Below are 22,382 nucleotides of genomic sequence, written 5' to 3'. Positions count from 1 at the left end.
GTTTAAAGATCATCTAGCCCAACACCATGCCAGGGGCAGGGACACCACTCCTGAGACCAGATTCCTCAAGGCCTTATGGCACCTGGCCTTAAACACTGCCATCTACTGCCCTTCTCAGATGTGTAGGATACCCCAAAAGCTGCTCTGATACTGCAAAAAGACATGACTACATCTTCTTTCAATGCTGTGACCACATACTTACCCCAGTACACTCATGATACTAGAGACAACAAAATAAAATACAAGGAAACTTTATTTTTTCAGTTTTATCAACGTTTTGCTCTGTTTTTTGTTGGTTTTTCATTGTTGTTTGCTTTTGTCTTCAAGCTGCTTATTAGTTGACAAGTCCGGTCAGTTTTTGTATTAAAAAGGATTTTGATGGAGGTAGCTTTGTCTCTGTCCTGGCTTTTGCTTGGTCTTGCCTGCACACTTGTCTCAGTAAACAAACTCAAAATAAAATTAAGAACGAAAACTGGAATTCCAGGCGGAGGCAACGAGCAATGCAGCCAGGTTCTCCATGTAACAGACATGGCGCTGGGGCCTCCAGTCACTATGTACAGAGTCCATCATACATCCATCCCCCTCTCTCCTAAACACACTGCTTGCTCCAACGGGCTGGCTGCAGAGGAAGGAGTTTCTTCTCCTTCCAGAGACCTGAGCAGCAGCTTCCATGGAGGGAAACAGCACCCAGTCAGGAATGTCAGGCAGAGGGGTAGAGTGTGAAGGGGTGGGCTAGGGGAGTCACTTCAGCTTGGCCGAAAGGTCAACAGCACTGGGCCACGAACTCACTGCTGCTGGGCCACCTGCAGGGCGAGAGAGGAGGAGCTGAGAACTCCCGGGCTGGTCAGGGAGCCCAGCCGGGCCCTCCCCCCGTGGCTCCCGTACTGACCAGAGCGGGTACGTACTTGTTGGGGCGGGGGCGGGGGCTCGCTGCTGCGGTTGGCCAGGCGGCTGAGGATGTTGCGCTCCGACATCTGGAGGCGCACTGCCACGGGGGGGATGCGGGCAATCGTGGCGGGCAGACGGGTCACATCGGCCTTCATGTCACTCAAAAGCTCCTCCAGCTGCTTCAGAACTACAAGAGAAAGGGACATCTGTTCGGACGGGAAAGGGACACCCCAGAGGGGACAGCACTGCTGAACACCTATCCCGCCCCTGTTTAACACACCGCATTACCTTTGTGCAGCACGGCATTGGCTGGTTTATTCCCCGCCATTGATTCCTTGGATAGGTGCTGGTGGCTCTCAGCCAGGCATTCCACCTCTGCAAAACGTGTGTTCAGAGCCATGGAGGGGTGAGATGGGTCTTCGGACATGTTCAGATAGGCAGCTCGCCGCAACTGCTCCTCGATCACCAGCGCTTGCTCCAGGAGCTGCAAGGTGAGGCAGCAATGATCTTTCAGCAGCTGCCTCAGAGGGAGCCTTGTCTGTGCCCCCAGTCTCTCCTGATCCAATTCTCCACCAGCTCATAAGGTGAGATTGTGTAGCTGAATCTCTTTCCACCAGACAGTTTTACTGACTAGCCCAAAACAGTAAGGGCTTCATGAAGCAAAGTCAGATACACATACTGGGTTTAATAGACTACTGCAAATCCTCTAGTATCCTAATTCCTCCTCTGATTCTTTTTACCCATTCTTTATGAGGCAAATGGGATGGAGATTACTCCTTGAACACAAGGGAAAAGTATTCCATCCTATTTATAGAGAGAATCTAGAATCTTGTAAGTATTTGGAAAAATCAGCTGGAATCCTGTCAGTGCAGCATGTATCATTCAGTCTGTAGTCAATCACTGTTTTGCCGAAGACTGAGACCTACATGGCTTTTACCTGATGGCAAATCACTCCCACAACTAAGCTATGTTCACTCCTAAAGAGGATGAAGCAGAGGCTGAAGGCAGCCCTTCCAGCAACCAGCGCTCTGTTCAGGTACACGGAGTGTGTTGTAGCAGACTGAGCAGAAGCTGTGATGAAAACAGCCACTTGAACCTTAAGCCTCTTGCTTACCAGTTCTTCAATAAACATTTGGACAGACAGCACTTAATCAAGCTAATTTCCAGAAAAAAGGGAGCTCGCTCCTATCATGGAGCAACTGCATGCTCCTGAGACATACTGCTTCTTTATTACCCTAAAACAAAAGGTATTGCATACATCTTTCAGTTTCTTGGTGGAAACTCAGAAGTGCAAGAACCTGTTCTTAGAGATCCAGGCAGTTATCACACTAAAGAGAAATCCTTACCTTAAATCTCCTTGCCAAAAACTTATTCTTTATTTCCAGGAAGTTACCCCTGTTCATCTCACCCTTGAAGGGTTCATTGAGGATGGCGTAACGTGGATCATTCTGAATATCCTGCCAACGGGCATAGCCATGACTGAGATGGGATGAGCTCAGGCAAACAAAGGCAGTGAAAACAAGGGAATACACAGCCCAGGCAGTACTGTTCTCCAGAGGGAGTGGGGAAAGGGGGTACAGAGAGGGGATGAACAGGAGCCAAGGAAGGGGAATGAGAACTATGTCCTGCTAAGTCGTAACTATGCTGCAGGAAGCTCCCCCTCCCACCATCCCTTTCACTCTTGTGAAGATAAAGCACTCTCTCACTTAACCTACACCAGTCAGATCCAGAACGGTCACTTTCAGCGTGACAAGTCATGTACAAGGTGGGAGAATGTGTCTGTCATGGCAAGGATACTTGATAATCCCAGCTAGGAGCCAGTAGTCGTGACGCCGATGCCAGATCTCATAGGTCTTCTTGGTGACAGTGGCAGCCCGCTCCTCATTCTGCCAGAGGGAGTGTAGTTCTGCAAAGGCAAGAGACACCAGAACAGGTGGAAGTTATTTCACAAATACAAGCAGGAGCTTATAAACAAGTTCAAGTAGATAAGGATCACATACCAGTGAAACCACCATCTGCTATGTTGAACATGAAGCGCTGCTTTACTGCCTTCTTGTGCCTTTCATCCACTGACTCTTTCAGCATCTCTCCGTTCTGCAGCATCACCACATCTCTCTTATCATCGTCCTTTTTCTCATCTGTACACACAAGAAATTTTTAAAACAAACATGGCAGATACTGCAACAAGTTGGACCCACAATGAATCCTTGCAGAAGAAGGGTTAAGGAAAAGAAGGGAGTTGTCATGCCTCACCTTTCTCATCCAGAGTGATTATGGGAGGGTCAGGAGGATTCTCAGAAGCTGCTCTGTCTTCCACTTTCTCCACATCAGCTGCAGGAAAGAAGGGGAACATGAGATGCACAGGAACATAGCAAGTCCACAGTTTTGTTCTTCGAGCAGTGAAACCCAATACTATACTGCAACTTTCCACTGATTTTCTACATTCCAGTCTATTTCTTTAGGATTAAGTGCTTTGTACCTTTGCTTTCTACTTCCATTGGTTCATCTGGTCTTTCCTTCACTTCCGTTTCCTCTACTTTCTTTTCATCCGCTTCTGTGGAGTTCACTGGGGATTTTGCTTCCTGGGGCGGTGTCTCCACAGGCTGAGCACACTGCTGAGGACAGTGATCAGTGAGACACAAAGTATAGCAGTGCACGACACCAGAACACAGTCACAGTCGTTTGAAAAGCAAAGACATACACAAAACTGTGAGGCTAGTTCTGAGGACCAGAGAGTTATCTTCAAGTATCACTCTAAAAACTCATCTCTGCCTCAGCTAAAATGAAGAGGAGGCAGAAGTAGAGAAATTCACAATTACAAGGCAAAAAAAGCCAAAACTCACCTCCATAGGGGCCTCTGTTTCAGTAGCAGAGGCACTGAGCTCCTTCTCTGGTTCAGAAGGCTCTCCTTGCTCCTTAGCACTAGCTCCTTCTTCTACTTTTACTCCATCTTCTGTGTATTCCCCATGCCAGAGCAGCACAGAGACAAAAGAGAAGTAAATCAGTAAGGTCCTTCCCTGCTACCAAGACAGACCACTTCTTTGTTCCCAGAGATCAGGCCCATCAAAATGGAACTAACATGACTCCCTTTTCCTGCCCACTACAAATGCTGGGCTTCTCACTGATGCCAGCTCATCCAGTGTCCTCTCTTGCCTTTAAGGGCTTGCACATGTCTTTGGCAGCCCTCCTAACATGAGAGTCAGCTGATCTGCGTCCAGCCCCAGACCCCAGCACCACAGTTCTGGTGTGGGGAACAGCCAGGCCAAGGCCAGGACGCAGGGCTGTACAAGAGGGAGCCCTTACCAGGGGGAGGAACAGGGGCCGGTGTGTTCGGCTGCGTATCCCCTGGTGTCGAAGGAGTTGGAGTTTTGGGGGAGGGTGAGCTGGGCTGTGACAGTTTCTTGTTCTCCTCTATCTCTGCCAGTTCTGGCATACTCCAGCGGCCGTTCACATGCTCAAATTCCTGCACCTGTACAAGGAGAGAAAGATGTATCACTGAAGGAGTCTCATCCTTACACCTGCAGAGGCAGAGCACTGAGCACACAACAAAAGTAGGTGCTAAAGAAGAGGTAACTCTCCAGCTCAAGACCCCGGTGACTACAGTTGTATGTATGGCCAGCAAAGGCCACACAGCTCTGCCAGGCACTCACCTTTTTGCGTATAAGCGACATGACCCCAATGCGAGTAAGGACGTGCTGCCGAGAAAGACCTTCCCGCGGGACCCCATCTGCAAAGGTCTCGGCACCATCAGCTCCAGGTTCACATAAATGGCGCATGAACAGCGAGACATAGGCCCTGCAGGGATTGAGAGACAAGCAATTCGTCCATAAATTGCATTATCTGGAGACATGCACTGTCAGACCCCTGCCAGCACATAAGGGAAATTACCCTGAGACTCTTAACTCATAGTAAGAAGTTCTGGACCTCCAGGCTCCTTCAAGGGAGAATTTCCTAACAGAATCACTATGTACATAGAGGACACACAGCTTACTCAAGAATCTTGAGCCAGAAACAGTCAAACGCAAGAAAGACTCTGTGAGAGTATTCCCTACATGATTGTAGAGCCATGCTACTCCTATAAAAGCATTTAGTTTTGGTGACCGAAGAGTCAGATCCAAGTAAGAGTTACCAACAATGCCAGTTTATACTTCAATCTCCCACACAGAATCAACCAATATGTTAAGGAAATGTAGTCTCCAAGAAAAGGCCCAATTCTAATTCTTCCCAGACAGGTCTAGCTGCTATCACAGTCTTCCATTCCTGCCTACAGCAAACTCACTTGAACTCCTTCTCTGACTTGCCACGGAGGTCCCGAACAAGCCACTGAGTGGTGAAGGCATCCTGAGGTGGCATTCCATAGCGCATGATAGCATTGAGGAAGGCCTTCCGCTGGCGAGCGTTGAAACCCAGCACCTAGAATGAAAGAACAGACATATAGCAAGAGGAATACAGGAGCAGCTGGGGTGCAAATGCCTTCCCTGGCACAACTTACCTCGATGTTCCCTCCCACACGGGCCAGTAATGGAGGCAGAGGCTTATCCTTGTCATTTCTGAGGCCCTTGCGGCTAGGCCGACGAGCTGCTGAAGAGAGAAATGCAGCTAAGTAAAGAGACAATGCACACAGCGCATTTCTGGGAGAGTACTGCCCCAGCAGGAGAGCACCACAAAACGTGTACATCACCCAAATCAAGTCCCAGCTGTTCCCACACTCAAACCAGCCCAGGAACTGTCTCCAGTAGAACTTACCTTCAGATCTCTCATCAAAGTCCTCGTCCCCTTCTTCAGAAGCAACTGAATAGTCTGACTGATTATCTGACTGGTCATCCTGCCAGTCTGAAAGAAAAACAGCACGTGAGCCTGAGACGCTACTCCGTTACTTCCCAGCAACACATACTTACACCTGCTTTTCCCTCAGGCTCCCGTGGATTTGTACCTCTATCCTCCTGTGAGCCATCGTTGTAGTTCACTTGCTTGCGAATACGTTTGCCCTTGCCCAGATTCCTGGCCAAATCCTCCTGCTGTTGCTCATAATGGTGACGGAGCAGCTTCTCCCAGTAATCAGGATCTACCGATTCCTCCTGCTTGATAATTTCCCGTTCAACCTCCTCTTCCTCCTGGCAGAGAGGTAACCAACTTAGGGCCCTATGATCCAAGTCCCAGCCTGTCATAGCAGATATATGCCTGCCTGCTTAGCCTTAAAAGCTTCAGAGCTCAATTAACTTAATTGATCCTCCATCACTCAGGAGAATGTATTAGCTGCCATCCACCTCATACTCACCCCCATCTCCTCCTCACGAACCACATACTGGGCCACCTTGAAGGAGCTGAGATATTCATTCATGCCCTGAAGTTCAGTATCTTCTGTTTCATCCTGGTTCCGATCCAACAGACGCTCAATTGCTTTGTCATCGTAGTGGATGACACTACTGTCCTCACCTTCTTTGTTATCCCCTGAAGGAAGAGTACAGGCACCATTGCTGTATGGATCTCAACGGACTATGAAAGGGAATGCCACACTAGACCCTCTCTGTGGAGCTATAATCAGCATTGTGTCTACAGTCTCTCACTAAATAAGGAGCCAGATGTCCCCACCCCCTTCACTTCTACTCCCAGGCACTCACCCCCCTCAGTAGCTTCATCCTTGAAGAGCTCTTCAGTGCCAAATTTGAGAATGTCATCAAGCTCCTGCTTGGACATGGAGCCTGTCTTGGAGCCCAACCCTGGTCTCACTACCAGGTGAGTGAGCATCATTTTCTTCTTGGCCACCTGAGTGATACGCTCCTCCACCGAGGCCCTTGTCACAAAGCGATAGATCATCACCTTCTTGTTCTGTCCAATTCTGTGCGCACGGCTGAAGGCCTAGAAAAGAGACGTGCTCAGAACCATCTACAGCTGCACAAGCAGCAGGTCTGACATACCCCACCTACCTCCACAAGCCTCTCCCACCTGCCCTCACATTCGCTCTTAGCTTTAGTGAAGGCTGTGCTCTAGAAGATTCCTCCACTATTTCACTTCCCATCTCTACCCATCCTCACTGCTCCAATTTTGCACATTACTAGAGGGGAAGATTCACACTCTTTCACTCTTTCTGATGATTTAATGTTTTCTCTTCATCAGGATTACTCCATAATGAGTGATCCCATTCAGACTCACCTGGATATCATTGTGGGGGTTCCAGTCTGAATCGTAGATAATCACAGTATCTGCTGTGGCCAAGTTAATACCAAGACCCCCAGCTCGAGTTGAAAGCAGAAAGCAGAACTGCTGAGCTCCAGGAGCTTAGATTAAAAAAAAAAGAGAATAAAAGTAATCAAGAGAGTGTGCAGCACTCAAAGAAGAATTTGTAATTGACCCACATCACCTGACAGGGAATTGCTACTAATGTAAGATTCCAGGAAAGCAACAGAAGCTTGGGGCATAACAATCCCATGAGTATTAAGCACATACAAGGCAAGCTTTCATTTTACAGAAAAAGTAGGTAACTGTATACCATTGAAGCGATCAATAGCCTCCTGACGCATGTTCCCTGTGATTCCTCCATCAATCCGCTCATATTTGTATCCTTCGTGTTCCAAAAAATCTTCCAGAAGGTCCAACATTTTAGTCATCTGCATGTAAGAAAAGCACCAGCACAGAGAGTGAGGGACACGTGGATACCAGATCAACAGACTTCTTTCTCAGGAGAAGTATTCCATGCCTAAAGGTTTTTCTCCATATACCTGAGAGAATATGAGCACCCTGTGACCTCCTTCCTTCAGGTTCTTTAACATCTTCTGGAGCAGCAACAGCTTTCCAGAGGCTCGAATAAGTGCACTACCATCATACATGCCATTTGGCATTTTTGGAGCTTCCTAAAAAGAAAAAGAGAAAGAGGGAATAAGGTGCAAAGCACAAAAACAGCTTGGAGGGATGTAACTTTGCCTTAGCCCCCAGCTGATGCTGGCTCCACTGACCTTGGCACAACCACTGCCCGTATGAAACATCAGTGCTACCCTGTCCCTGTTCTCTTGCCATTTGACTCCTACATACCCTCCTCTTTTCTTACTTAGTCCCTACTCTTTCAGTCTTCACCACCTCACACGAGTCAAAAGACAGCTCCTACCTATAACATAAATGTGCTAGAAAAGAAATGGCCTTTCAGCTTGCTGGATCTAAACAAAGACAGGATGAAAAAAACCACATGGAAGCAAAAGGAGAGAAATGGGAATCCCTCCATGCCTCACCTAGGGAGCTAACTGGCTTATAGGGAATTTGCTCATACAGAATAAGTTACTGGACATACCATAGCAGCCACAGGAAAGAGGTAAGGGTGGTTACAGCACTTCTTCAGATCCATAACAACATTGAGCAATGAGACTTGGTTACCACCACCCCGTGCATTCAGTGCCTCAAAGTTTCTTGTCAAAATGTATTTATAATATTTCCTGAAAACAACAAAGAAAATAAAACAACTCAGCCAGTTGTCATGAGAATGACTAACCTACTCTTCTCTTGCTAAACTCTGCAAAGCTTCTGGCATTACTACCTAAGTGAGTGCCACTGGCAGAGCTATCTCTTCATCCCTTACACCAGAGCTCAGGATTAGCCCTTCCTCTGCTCTAGTGGCAGCCACTATGCAGAAAACCCTGCAGAGTAAGGATAAGGCTGCTTCAGCCTCCTCTTTGAAATGGCAGAGCAGAGAAACAACAGCTCAACAGCAGGTGCTCTCTTCATCCCCACACTCACTTCTGCATGGGACTCAGCTCCACTCTGACAATGAGCTCAGTCTTAGATGGCATATTCTTGAACACATCAGCCTTGAGACGCCTCAGCATATGCGGGCCCAGCATGTCGTGCAGCTTCTTGATCTGATCTTCCTTGGCAATATCCGCAAACTCTTCTAGGAAGCCCTCCAAGTTACTGCAGGGAAACAGACACTCAGCAAACGGCACAGAGGAAAAAGAGCAAAAGAGCAAGCGAGGGGAAGGGAGTGACAAGACAGGCAGGCTGACTGGCACTGCAAGACATACTGGAATCTCTCGGGCGTCAGGAAGTTCAGCAGGTGGAACAGTTCCTCCAGGTTGTTCTGCAGGGGAGTTCCTGTAAGCAGCAGCTTGTGCTGGAGGGAGTAACCATTCAGCACACGGAAGAACTGGAAAGGAGAGAGCAGGGAACAAAGTGGGAAAATAAACCAAAACACACACACACAAATACACCAAAGGCTCATTAAGTCATAGGCTTACAAAAAAAAAAACTAGAAAGTTGACACCAATCTAGGGTTCAATTTAGATCACATCAGCTGTTTGGACAAGAGTTCCAAGTACTTCACATTCCAGCCAGGGTTACTAGACTGATCTTATTTGGATCATTGTTCTGCATAACTAAATCATGACTGCAGCAAATCCTCTGAGCCATCAGGTGCAAGTAGGTTTCCTTTGCTCTTACAAGTTACAATCTCTTTCAGACCACAAATCATTTCTAGACTGCTGTACTATGTATTTTTTCCTTGCTAAATTAGTGTTCCACATTCCTACAACTACTCTGCCTTGAGAATTCTAGAAATAACTAAGTCACTCTTCCTATTCATATCACTCCTGGCAGTCTTCCAGAGACCTGAACAAGCAGAGGAGAAAAAGAGCTAAGGGTTTGCCAATGTGTTTTGAAGGTAATTTGCACTGGCTTTCACAAAAATGAAGTAATTCCAGACAGATGTAGTGAGCAGTTAAAAGTACTGCACTGAAAAGCACAAGGGTACCATGTTCACCTGTACAATTTAACACTAAAGCAGTAATTTATTATCAGTTTGGCCATTTCTTTGCTTACCTTACACTTAGCATGATACAAGGTCAAACTTAATGAAAGCAGCTGTACTAGATGGCAAACAAAAAACATGCCACTTGTGTTTTGGTTATTGCACCAGAAGAGTACTTCTAGTGGCTTCCATAGGGATTTATCTTTCTATGTAGTTATAGTTAAAATATTTTTATTTTGGAATCAAAAGTGGAAGTTATTAATTATATCTGCAAAACTTTAGGAGATGACCCAAATTTGTCAAGAAGCACTGACCTAATCTATCTTGCAGCCAAACACCTATAAGCTGCTCTTATAGGACAGGAAACTGCTGTAGAGAAATATTTAATGGTTCTGCATAGTGTCATAGTGTGACCTTGAGCCTTTACATCCTCTTTCAACTAATGAATATTAATAGTAAGCATTCATTCCTACTTCCAATGGTTTCAATGCTAAGCACAGAATGGCATCCAGTCTTAGTGCCTACAATAAAACAAGATCTAGAAACTGAACTGCATGCACAGCTGTGATGTCTCAGGAAGATACCTCATGCCAAGATCCAAAACACTAAAGCCATTTAAACAAAACAAACAAAAAAAAAGAAATCAAGGAGCAATTTTCTTTTACAGTCTCCAAGAACCTCTAAAGCCAGCTTTCCAATAATAATTGGTTTTGGCGTACTGAGCACTGGAATCCAGCTGAAGACAGGCAAATCAATACCAGAATTAAGGCACAAGGCCCACCTAGGGAGGGGCTGGATTAACAAAGTACAGTCAAGTCTACTCAATTCAAACAAGCTTAGTTAAGGTGCAGGCTCATATTAAAGCAGCTATATGGCTTTCAGCACCTACCGAGGCATTTTTAAACACCTCTGCCCACCTTCAGTTTCTGTAACACCTAATTAGTTCTGTTACAAAGCCAGATAAACACAGAGAGCAAGCCTACTCTGGAAGCAGAGTAATTCTGCTCATGGAGCATGTTTTATGCTCAGCATGGTAAACCTTTACAGAACAGAGCTGGTGCAGGTATGTGATGCTTTCAGAGAAATCATTTTCTATTTGAAAGCAACAACCACATCCAGGTGTTTCTGTTTTTCAGTCTAGACCAACTGCCCATTCACCTGGAAAGAAAGCTGTTTTAACCAGTGATCTGTATAAGTAAAGTTGTTGCCAATGATGACTGATCTCCAAATACAGGCTGTTGATTTTTCTTTTTATTAACACATCAAATTTACTACTGAACAAATGACTAAGAGCTGTCTCTCTCCCCTGCAACATATGCCATGCCCATGAGCCACCTATGCTTCTCTGTACCTTAGACTGGTTGTTCTTCAGTCTGTGAGCTTCATCTACAATGAGACAGGCCCAGTCAATAGAGCCTAGTATGGCCATATCAATTGTGATCAATTCATAGGAGGTGAGAAGCACATGGAACTTGACAGCAGCCTCCTTCTGCAAAGGAAAAGGATGAACATGTAATGGGACAGAGGATGTGGTGTTCCTCCATAAAGTCACCCCGATGAGCCGCGGCCAACAGCACATCAAAAAACTTTCATACCCGCAGTGTCCTGTCACAAGACTCAAAATGCTGCCCAAACCATTTTAGCCTTTTAATTCCCTACTGCTCTCAACACATGTAAGTCTCCTCAACTCCCTCAGTACCTGCTATTTTTGGACAGATTCCAAATATTCTAACAAAGATGTTTAACAAGTAAGTAGTGAGTAGAGGCATGTTAGAGAATTGAGATTTGGAGAAAAGTGGCTCATCAGAAAGCTAAGACTTCTAAAGATAGTGTACCATGAAACTTTAAATTACTATTAATACTTAAGGCTGTTCTATTTCAAAGGAAGGAAATGAGTCTGCCTCTGCCACTGAAAATGCTCTAGCTGCCATCTTGGTTTTACTAGGAAGACTTCAGTTCTACAAGAAGTAGCCACCTAGGTCAGAGTCTTCCTTCATGTCTGGGCACAAAATGTAATTTCTCACATGTCTGGGTATGGCCTGTCATCCAATTCCTCAGGATGAAAAGGTTCATACTTTTTTTGTATATTTGTGTTTTACACACAGCAGCAATTCTGACATCAGCTTAGATCTGTAGAACTAAAGATGCAGAACTTCACAAGTTAAGTAGGCAAGACAGAGAGACTTGCCTAGGGTCAGTACTACCTTAGTCAACTATCTTTCTCCACTACTAAATCAGTTCAAACTAGCAGGAGTATTTAAACAGTCTATAGCAAGAGTCAGAATGTCCACTTGTCATCAATTTGCAATTATTTCCCCTTGGAAACCACAAGCATAATCAGTTCTCAGGGACAGCAGAGTATCTGAATCTCAGCTGCTCAAATTTAGTTGACTGCATCTCAATTCAGGCTTGTGTTAAAGCAGAGCTCTGTACCTTCATTCTGGATGCTTTTTTGCCTCCACGTATGGCATTATCCTCAAAAGTGAACTCATTCTCACGGATGATGGCCCGGCTGTCTTTGTCCCCAACGTAGGTCACTACATACATGTCTGGGGCCCACATCTCAAATTCTCGTTCCCAGTTGATGATTGTGGACAGTGGTGCACTCACCAAGAAGGGACCCTTTGAGTGGCCCTACAAATAGAGTCAGTAAGAGCATTAGATGACTGCAATCACTAATACAGGCAGCCTCTCCCTGAGCAATGACCTCCCAGCTCTCACCTCTTTGTATAAGGAATACAGGAACACTGCAGTCTGCACAGTCTTTCCCAGACCCATCTCATCAGCCAAGATTGTATCTGTGCCCTGGGCCCAAGAGAAGCGCAGCCAATTCAGCCCTTCCAGCTGGTAGGGATGCAAGGTCCCCCCTGTTACATCGAGGTACTCCGGTTGCCGGTCATATTTCACTGTTGGCTGTAGTGGAAAGAAGGAAGAGTTTCTTCAGATAGTTAACAAGAGTCCTTTCTTAGCCACCCTTATAGTCACTAGTACAAATGAGGCTTCACAAATGACAACCAGACTAGCAGCAAACCCAATTTCCGAATGGCCAAAGGCATCCAACAAGAAGCCTTTTCTTTTTTTTTTGTAAAACCCTTTTCACCAAGAGCTAGGGAGTCTGACCCAATGGACACGGTGGACCTTTGTCTGAAGGCTCCCTAATGCCACTTATTCTTCGGGCTATGAGGGAACTCCAAACCATATGTTGTTCACTCCTCAGTTTCCTATTTATCTGCAGGCTCCCCAAAAGAAGCAGCTCTATCAGATGGCTCCAAAGCAAAAAGCACTAACTCACATCTACTGTGGGAGTCTCAGGGGGTCTCTCCAGTTTCCGCATCTTCACTTTCTTTAACTTCTTACCAGGCCGGCCCTCTTCACCTCGCATCAGCTCCCTATGCAGACACAGGCCCAAGGACACGTAAGCTTAATGGCTTTTTATTAACAGATGGAGCAAAAATTATTGCAGAGAACAGAAGATCAATCACCCAACTCAAACAGGCTCAAGAGAACAGGGCTGGAACCTTCATGGTAGAGAGGAAGAAGGTCCCTGCCCAAAGGGCATAAGGCACAAGATGCTTCTTGCCCATTTCCATCTATTAATCCAGCTAGTGCTAAAGGCTCACATACTGAAGTACTTTCTCTTGAGGGAAGGGAAAGGAAAACAATCTCTAGATACTTCTACCTGTGATTCCAGTAGGCTTGCTTGTAGAGGTCATAATCTTGAATATCCACATCTTCACTTTCCCAGGATGCCTGGTCATAGGGTAGGTCTCTCCATTTAATCAAATAGTGGACATTCCCCTTCTTATCCACACTGCAGAAGAAACCAGTAAGTCTCAAGCACAGTGAGATGGCAGTACTCCCCCAATCCATTCAAATGGAAGGGAAGAACTCTTAGTGAAGCAGCAGAAACAGAACAACAATGTCTGTCATACCAACAAAGAACTCCCACTGTTTCTCCCAGTCATACTGCAGTTTAGCTCATCCCCTCTCCCTTAGCCCTGCTTAAGGTCTTTGTTGAAAATCCTCTTTGTTACACCCCCTACCTATGATTAAGGATCCTGTGGATCATCATCCACTCTGGCTTGATCCCATATCGATAGAAACGCTCCTCCATCTCAGCATATTTGGGGTCCTTGTTTTTTCTCTTTCGGCTTTTCTCTTCTTCCCCTCCAAAGTCTCCCGAAGGAGGCTCATCCATATCATTTTTGCGTTGGTAGTTACGAAACATGACCTGGCAGTGCAACTCCAGCTGCAGTCAGGACACAAGCAGTCAGTAGGTGTTTCAGCCTCAAGTGTCCACCCTCATGCCATGGTTAGGTTCCTGCACTCACCTGCAACTCGGACACCCAGGAGCAGTGCCAGTAGGACATGCCCTGCCATTTGACAAAGAACTGCCTCTCAGGCCGACCCTCCAGAGGCTTTGGTGGTGGAGCATTGGGGTCTGCGTCGGGCGGACGTGGTGGCGCAGGGCCCACTGGGGGCTGACCCCATTTCCAGATCAGGATCTTCTGCACCTTTCCTTTCAAAGCTGGGCACTGGGAAGTTAAACAGAGCTTGATGCATCACAGTGTATGTACTCTAATATGTAAGCACTGAAGAGCAGAAAGAGTCACTTTTATGGTTTCACTACACAGATAGAATTTGCTAGGCTTGATGAGCCCAGTAGTCTGTCCAACTATGACTTCACTGAAAGTCTGTGCAAAAAAAAAATCTGCTGTAGAACTAAGGGCCCAACATATGCAGGGTTTTTTTGTTCCTCACCTTATGAAAGCAATTAGCATCATTTATACTACCTATTTCAAGAAATTTTTGGGAAAGCATAGTATTTCTCCTAACCATCTACTAAGAAAGGTCTTGGCACTACAAAGCTTACAACAGTGCAAAACCAGTTTGTCTCAGTATCAGTTTGAATTACTTTAAGCACTGAATTTGCTTGCACTTGACATCCTGCCTCTACACACATACAGGAGCCCAAAAAAGTGATCCATGGCATGCTGGACCATATTACCCTGCATGTGGACAAATCTCTTGAGACCCAAAGGCTGTAGCCTGGCTCTTCCCACTGTCTGGAGAAAGCAATCAAGGCACAATACAGCTACAAAAAGTCAGGCCTTTAAGCTTTGTGACAAAAGCGTGTGAGGAGACAGTCTTCAAAGGACCATGTATTTCCACGGAAATATGATGATCCAAAGGGATTAGATCAATCACCTCTTGTAGCAACAGGACAATGGTACAAGCAGAAACTCACAGTGCAGCGAGGACACAGCCATTCTCCATTGGGAATCTCAGGCAGCGGGGGATTCAGACAGTGGATGTGATAGGAGGAAGGACAGGCATCACAGCACAGCAGCTCTCCTCCATCCTTGCAGACTCTACAGAACTCCATATGGTGGTCATCCTCTTCCTCAGCATCTCCCACGACATCCTCCAGGATTTCCTCACCTTCAGAGTTATCCTCCTTTGCTTCCCACTGAATGCCCTCTTTTTCCTTTGGGAGACATAAATCAGAAAAACAAAGTCATTATTTCATTACCACAGAAACAACCCCAAGTCACTTGACATCCCCCTCATACATGATTTCTTGCATCATTTGGGGAATCCAATACTCACACAGTGTGGGCAGCTCCACTTGCCCTCTGGAGCTTTCTCCATGTCTGGGTCCAGGCAAACCATGTGGTAGGCACGAGGGCAGGTATCACACAATATAATTTCTCCTCCCTGCTGGCACACCTCACAGTAGTCCTGGTGATCAGTCTCATAGCCATCCACAGCCACTGTGGAGTCCTCCTCACCTGCAGAGAGTGATGAGGAGTTACTGCAGTACAAGCCACAGGTACAGGTTTCCTACAGCCAGGGAGAGTTTTCTCCCAAAAGCCTACACAACCATCTAGAGATCCAGAATACAAAGCTCTTAGTCCATAGAAGTAAACAGAGCGAGAAGGAAGACCTGGAAACAGGAGCAAAACAAGTCCCTTTGTGCCCCCTTCCACCCATGAAATAAAAGGTACAGTTAAGGCCAGGAAAACTCATTACTGCATCTGTTTCCCTAACAAAGAACTCCTGAAAACTTCTGAAAACCTTTTCCTTATTCAAAATAACATCAAGTTCTTCCTTCACAATCAATTCTCCCTCAAGTATGCTATTAAACATCAAAACTCCACACAGACTTCTCTCTCATCTTCCTACACACTTAGCTGTGCTTGTCTCCAACTGGTTACAAATATCTTTACCTTTCTTTTTCTTCTTCCCAGCCTTGAGTTTTTTGCGACTGCGGCTACTACGGCTTGTAGATCCGTCTGACACAGAGTAGCTGTTGATGCTGGCATCATCAAAGTCTGACTCCACATCCAGATCATCATCTTCACTCTGAGGCAGGTAAGAGAAAAGATTTCTTACTCTGACACACATGCTGGGGAGCAGCTATCAGACACACCCCCAGGATTACTAGCACATCATGACCTCCTCCTCACAAGGTCAAGAAAGGAGCATCACTCACTGATGATCTTTTACGCTTGGAACCAAATCCTCCCAGTTTGATTTTCAGTGGTGCCACCTTCTTTGTTTTAGGTTTCTTGATATCAGGAATACGAGGACTGGCCTTTGGCTTCCGCCGGGCATTGGGTCCTGGGAACACAGGAGGCAGAGTCAGCAGGGCTATGGCCTTGACACCAGTCACATTTTATCCTCCTGCCAGACTCTTCACTCACCTTTGCCCTCCTTTGTCTTGGCTTTCCTGAGTGGCACATCTACAGGGGGCTGCGGCAGGACAGCATCCACGTTTGTCACCATACTCTCGACTACTGCAACGGCTGCAGCTGCAGCAGCTGCCACAGATGCACCTGAACTTCCCTTGAAGGGGTTGTTGGTGCTAAACTCCCTCCATTTGGCTCCCAGGACCATCATCATCTTCGACACTGCTATTTTAGGGTTCTTGGCTGCAATAAGTGGCCTGTGAACAGTTAAGGAATGAAGGAAAGGTTACTGAACCACTCTGAAATCTAGATTATTCCTCCCCACTGCCACCCCCATCAGCACCTTTATCTCAACTACATTACTTTCTAATCTTTGATCTCAACAGTCAATGATCTCCCCACTCTCATCCTTCACTATGTGAAAGATGGAAATTTTTGGGTGCAAAAAAATGGCATTTAGCATAGTAGGGAAGAAAGGGGACTGGGAGAACTTGCACCATCTCAATGACTGAAAGCAAAAAAGCTAGCAATCAATTATTTTACTGTTGCTTCAGTTTTCACTCTAGGTACTACACTAGTGTGCACTGAGGCTTCAAAATCAAGGGATCTAGTTTTGCTAGTTTTGTCCCATCTCTTTTTTTGTTCCCAAGTCATTTCAAGTGTAGGCTTGCAGCTCACCTGACAAACTGGCTGAAAGCTTTGTAGTTGGTGAGTGTGCGGTAATCCTCCTCTGTGAAGATGTGATCAATATCCTCCATGCCCCAATCTTCCAGGAGCTGAGCAGATGACTTTGGCTCCTATGAAAAGAGAATCATGGCAACTCTAAAGAGCAGAGCTTCCACACATCTCCCACATTCCACAGATGACCCAGGGAATTTTTTTTCCCCCCACATCCATTTATCACTACCATAGGACACAGCTGCAATAGCAGATCAGCGGAAATGGAAAAAGTATTTGGATGCAACATAAATTCCATGTGTGCTTAAAGTAGTAGAGAGGGAAGACTGCAAGGAGGGAAAAAGGTGAAGTCAAGAGGGTCTAGTGGAAGAAGAGACTGCACAGTCCCAACTCCCTGTGCAAACACTAAGGTAGAGCACAGTGATTCCCCCAAATCAGATACAACATGGGAATGAGAAGCAAGCAGGCAGCAGGGTAGCTTGTTACCTTTGAGTCATCATCTTCTTCCTCCTCTTCCTCCTCCTCCTTGCGTTTAGCTTTGTTTTTCTTTTCCTTCTTGGGTCCTAATTTCTTCTTTTTCTTCTTCCCAGGGGTATAATCACTGCCCTCACTGTCAGAGCGCAGAACCTCTTCTTCTTCCTCCACAAACTCATTCCCCTCACCAGAGCTGTCCCCCAGCTGGGGAAGGAGGGAGAGATCAGCCATGAGAAAATACCCTGGATAAGCACTAAATACTGTTCTCTCCCCAAGCTCCACAGGATTCATTCAAAAGATTGCTGCTATCAGCCAACAACAATAAGCACCCTCACCCTGTACATCCATATTTTAGAGTGTGACCTTAGGCATCCTTTTTCTTACCTCCTTCTTCTGACGCTTGCTGAGCTTAGGAACTTTGGGTTCCTTCAGTTTCTTGGGCTTCTTCTTCTTTTTGATTTTGGGAGTGTCAGCCTCTGACAGAAGCTCTTCTTCTGGCTCTTCTTCAGGTTCTGGATGTGAAGAGGTGACATGTCTCATTCAACGCCCTTCTGCGCAGTACAGCATAGCCCCCCTTGTCTGCTTCTTGCTACGTACTTACAAGCAGAGGTGGTTACAACTCTTACTGTTCACAACAGATACTCAAAAACTGTATCCTAAGGTACCACCAACATGGTTTATCCCCCTCCCAACACCACCTCTTCCCACAATCTTCCTTCTCCAAGCAGAACCGCACTCAGAACTTGGGAACAAGAAGTTTGCCATAACCCAACAAGAAGACGGAAGAGCATAAAACAGATGGCCACACCTAAAAGGGGCAAAACAGTGAATTCATGTGAGAACCTGAGTAGGATACTGTTTCAGTCCATGGATCTCCAGGAAAAAAACATCTAGCCTCTTCAGCAGTACAGAACATCCTACAGCTGCATGCAAAATACAGGCCAGTAAGCCACTACTTTTCCTCCTCCATAGGAAAGTTGTTACTCAGCAACTCTATTCTGATCCAGATTAGACAGAACCTTCCCCCAGCCCCAGCAGCTAGCAAGCCGCCTGCCGGGCCCGAACACACGTGCCAGCTCCCCAGCAGCAGGGCACACTCCCATCTGCGTGCCCCCGTTCCTGGCTGCCCTTGGCCCGAGGGGGCAGAGGCAGCCAGACAGCCCTTCCTTCTCTTTGTGGCAGGCTGCGGGAGCAGCGCGGCCACCCGCCCTCCCCGCCGCCCCGCCCACTGCACACAGCCAGAGTCACTCCTTCTCCCTCCAAGGGAAAATGGCCTCCTGACCACCCGAGCTGGGCAGGATGGAGGAAGCCACAAGTCAGAGGAGCTACTGCAGCCGGGGTTGAAACAGCACAGACAGACGTCTCAGAACCTGGAGTCCCATGCCTGGCCTCTGCCATATTCCCAGCCAATGGATATCTCTTTGCTGCCATGGTACTGCAACACCAGGTCCTTCAAGGATCATGCATCTTCTCCCCCAAGTTCTGATTTAGAGCCTCTAATGACCCACCCTTTCCAAGGTATCACCTAAACTGCTCCATCTTGCAGGGACTTTACCAGGTTTTTTGCAAACATATTTTCATTACCAATAGTCCCATACTGCCCAAGATCTCAGAGGTGCCAGAAAACTCCAGAGACGAGGCTTAAGAAAAAAATGCCAAACAAACAAAAACCCAAAACTCCACAACACCATCTTCCCTCCTCCAGTTACATTTCTCCCATATGACACAACACTCCAGTACGAGTTAGTAGGAAATCCCACACTTGTCCTACAATTGACTACATACATCACTCATTTTTCACAAGGAAGTGAAGAATCCAGATGCATGTCCACAGAGCAGGTCATCAACAGCAGCAGTAACAAAAAAAAAAAGCAAACCAGAAGAAATCCCAGGGCTCTAACTTAAGTCTCATATTGATGATGAGGATGCAAATACAAGGGGAAAAGCAAGATGCAAGGACTAAAGAAAAGCAAAGGTGAGCACGCAGCACAGAGTAAGAATCCTCAATAATTGGGTGTGGTGATGAAGGAAAGTGGGTCACGCAACAGCCCAGGGCAGTTTTCTCTGGACGTCAGCCGGTCTTAGCTCCCAGATGAAAGCAAGCCAGGCAACCTGCCCTTTCACATACTACCTCCTCTTCCCCCTCCCCATTCATGAAAATTGAAATTCACAAGCATTTCGGTACCCTGTCAGAATTGGACGCTCTGCCTCCACCCTCTACACCTCCTCCAAGCACAGGCCCTGACAACCTGCAATGGCTTGGAACAAAGTCAGCTCCACCTGACACAAAGCCTCGAGCCTCTCACTTCAAAGTAACCCTGGGACTTGGACATCAAAAGCATACCTGTGACTTGCAGCAAAAAAAGCAAAACCAAAACCATTCCCCAACACATCATGCACTTCACATATTCAGCTTGAGACCAATATTATCCCCACTCCACATGCATGCCCTGCAGGCTCCCCATACCTGGATGCTGGGGGATAGCGTTGTTCAACAGGATCTCCATCTCATCATCATCACTGCCCCCTGAGCATGGTGATGGAGATCCAATGCCCGAAGCCATGTCCTCCACACCGGGGGAGGCCTGGGCTTACACAGGTTATCTGTCGTCTTCTTGCCAGTCTGGCAAGTACTTCACTGAAAAGAAAAACAGAAAGTTACAGCAAACCTGAACTCCGGTCTCTCAAGCAATAGTGCTACTAAGAGGATCTGTGAGAAAGCTTAGACAGCAACTTTACTGGCTTTGGAGCCTATGGATAATAGAACCACCGGCAGGCAGCAAGTATCAGTTTAGAGTTGTGATAAAGCAGGCTTTGGAGACACTAGATATTAAACTGAGTCAGCAACTCATCGCTGGCAAGGAAGCCAAAACAGCTGTCCTAAAGGAAAACTCTCCCGTCCTCTGCAGCCGGACGCGCTCGGTTATTTCTGCCTTGTGCCGGGAGAAGGCAGCGGGGCAAGCAAGGCAGCCGGGCTTCCAAGGGAGCCCCGGGGCCAGCGGGGTGGCTGTCAGCGCGGTGCCCTGGCCAGCAGCCCCAGCCCGCCCCGGGCTGGCACTGCAGCGCTGGCCCAGCCCCTGCCCGGCCGCCGGCCGCACACAAAAGGCCGGGCGGGCTCGGCGGCCCCGCTCCGCCGCCCCCGCCCGGAGCGGGGCTGCGCGGCGCAGGGCGGGGGCGGGGGGCACCGTCTCCCGGGCGGGGGCGCGGGGCGGGGCCGGGGAAGTCCGGCGGGCGTGCGGCGAGGGGCCGCCGCTCCCCGGGGGCCGGCGCAGGCCTGGGCTGCGGGCACCGGCGAGGCGGTTGCGGGGCGGGGGAGGAGGGGCCGGACCCGTCCTGCGGCCGCCCGGGCAGAGGGACGGCGCGTCCCCGCAGGAGCTGCGGCCGGAGCCGACGGGGCGACCGGCAGCGAGACGCGTGTGCCGGCCCGGACGCCCCAGGAGGCAGCAGATGATGGCCTTGCCCGCCCTCGTTCCCTCCCGGCTCCTCACCCGGCTCCGGACCCCGGCTCCTCTCTCGCCGCTGCCGCCGCTGAAGGGAAAATGGCTCCGGCCGCGGCACCGCCTCTTAAAGGGGAAAAAAACCCGGCTAGGCCCCGCCCCCTCCCGCCTACATCCCATAATATGCCCCAGGACCCCGGCAACAGGCCCCGCCCCCGTCTCCCCGGCAAACACACACCCCCTTCCCCCCCACCCCGACATCCCATAATACTCACCCTCCCCTCAGAACTTCCCACTCACTGCCCGGCCCGGCATCCCATAATAATAACCACCCCTCCCGCCGGTAACATCCCATAATACTGCCCCCCACCCCCCCCCCCCCCGCCCGCACCTTCACCCCGAGAAACATCCCATAATACTCCCCCACGCTCGCACCCCTTCGCTCCGGCATCCCATAATACTGACCCCCACCAAGAAACATCCCATAATACTGCCCCCCCCGCCCCGCGCGGGACCCCGCGCGCCGGGGCAGCGCGCCCCCCCCCGCGCCTCCCGGGGCTGCCATCCCATAATAGGCACGTCCCCCTCCCGCGGGGAGAGCGCGCTGGGGGGGGGGGGGGGGAAGGGCGCACTGTGAGGACCCCCCCCCCCAACATCCCATAATAGTCACACCCCGAGCACGCACATCCCATAATAGTCACACCTCCCCACCTCCCCCCCCCCGCCTCGCGCCCAGGCAGGCATCCCATAATAGTCGCCGGGAGCCACCGTCCAGCCCGGCATCCCATAATACTCGCGGCCGCCCGCCCCGCACCCGCACCCGCGGGGCTCCGCCGCCGCCCCCCGCCCGCCCTGCCCGGGGGCGCGGGGCCCGCACCGGCCCAGCCCCCGCTCCGGCACGGGGCACGGGGCCGACCCCTGGCACCGCGCGGCCTCCGCGCACCTCCCGCCCTCCTGCGCGCTGGCACCGGCCCCGGGCACAGGCTCCGGGCACCGCCCTCCCACCGCCGACCGCCCCCGACCTCGGGGCTGAGCTGAGCGCCCCGCTCGCTTCCCTGCCCCGTCCTGCCGTGCCCATCCCGCACGCTCCGCCCGCGGGGCCGCAGGACCCCTCCAGGGCTGTGCATGCCCGGCGCGGTCAGTGCCACCGCCGGCCTGGGTGCCCGCAGGGACTTTGGTGCCTCCCCTGCACCTCGAGGCTTCCTGGCTGCTGGTACTTGCAGATGTACCTAGCCCAGAGATACGCGTTCTCCCAGGCAACTACAGACAGGACCAGAGCATGCAGTCTCAAGCAGTGCCAGGAGAGGCTTAGGCTGGGCATCAGGAGGAATTTCTTCATGGAAAGGGTGATCAGGCATTGGAATGGACTGCCAGGGAAATGGTGGAGTCACCATCCCCAGAGCTGTTTAAGGAAAGGCTAGAAGTGCCATGGTGGTGTGCGGTCAAAGGTTGGACTTGATGATCTCAAGGTCTTTTCCAGCC

The 22,382-nt window shown here is 48.9% G+C and overlaps 1 protein-coding gene and 1 non-coding gene across 7 annotated transcripts; both read right to left on the bottom strand.

The window, feature by feature from the left end:
* Positions 1-235: 235 nt before the first annotated feature.
* Positions 236-21,027, bottom strand: CHD4 (chromodomain helicase DNA binding protein 4). 6 transcript variants are annotated; one of them, XM_058044984.1, is made up of 40 exons: positions 20,952-21,027; positions 19,931-20,101; positions 17,848-17,975; positions 17,476-17,667; positions 16,990-17,108; positions 16,327-16,568; positions 16,116-16,243; positions 15,850-15,985; positions 15,230-15,411; positions 14,868-15,107; positions 13,951-14,154; positions 13,663-13,868; positions 13,299-13,430; positions 12,912-13,008; positions 12,341-12,532; positions 12,053-12,253; positions 10,971-11,108; positions 8,898-9,019; positions 8,614-8,787; positions 8,171-8,312; positions 7,608-7,739; positions 7,379-7,496; positions 7,042-7,166; positions 6,510-6,747; positions 6,167-6,339; positions 5,822-6,002; positions 5,635-5,721; positions 5,381-5,469; positions 5,168-5,301; positions 4,539-4,683; positions 4,192-4,357; positions 3,732-3,841; positions 3,368-3,503; positions 3,142-3,219; positions 2,889-3,026; positions 2,686-2,794; positions 2,235-2,367; positions 1,177-1,372; positions 890-1,075; positions 236-803 (listed from the first exon to the last, which is right to left on the bottom strand). In XM_058044984.1, the coding sequence occupies exons 2-40, from the start codon at positions 20,025-20,027 to the stop codon at positions 742-744; spliced, it is 5,808 nt and encodes a 1,935-aa protein (XP_057900967.1). In that variant the 5' UTR covers positions 20,028-20,101; positions 20,952-21,027; the 3' UTR covers positions 236-741. The 6 variants fall into 6 exon arrangements, with proteins under 6 accessions (XP_057900967.1, XP_057900971.1, XP_057900968.1 ...); XM_058044988.1 differs by having other exon boundaries at positions 906-1,075; XM_058044985.1 differs by having other exon boundaries at positions 3,368-3,500.
* Positions 4,027-4,165, bottom strand: LOC131080780 (small Cajal body-specific RNA 11). The gene has a single exon (XR_009114213.1). It is a non-coding gene; the product is annotated as a small Cajal body-specific RNA 11 (non-coding RNA).
* Positions 21,028-22,382: the final 1,355 nt, after the last annotated feature.

The sequence above is a fragment of the Melospiza georgiana genome, chromosome 2, assembly GCF_028018845.1.
Source record: "Melospiza georgiana isolate bMelGeo1 chromosome 2, bMelGeo1.pri, whole genome shotgun sequence".
Lineage (NCBI taxonomy): Eukaryota > Metazoa > Chordata > Aves > Passeriformes > Passerellidae > Melospiza > Melospiza georgiana.
This window is presented reverse-complemented; position numbering and strand designations above follow the sequence as displayed.

Coding starts and splice junctions, on each gene's coding strand:
- CHD4 (XM_058044984.1), bottom strand. CDS start 20,027: ATGGCTTCGGGCATTGGATCTCCATCACCATGCTCAGGGGGCAGTGAT. Junction 17,668..17,847: donor GCAAGCGTCAGAAGAAGGAG/GTAAGAAAAAGG, acceptor CTCCTTCCCCAG/CTGGGGGACAGCTCTGGTGA. Junction 3,504..3,731: donor AAACAGAGGCCCCTATGGAG/GTGAGTTTTGGC, acceptor CACTGTCCTCAG/CAGTGTGCTCAGCCTGTGGA.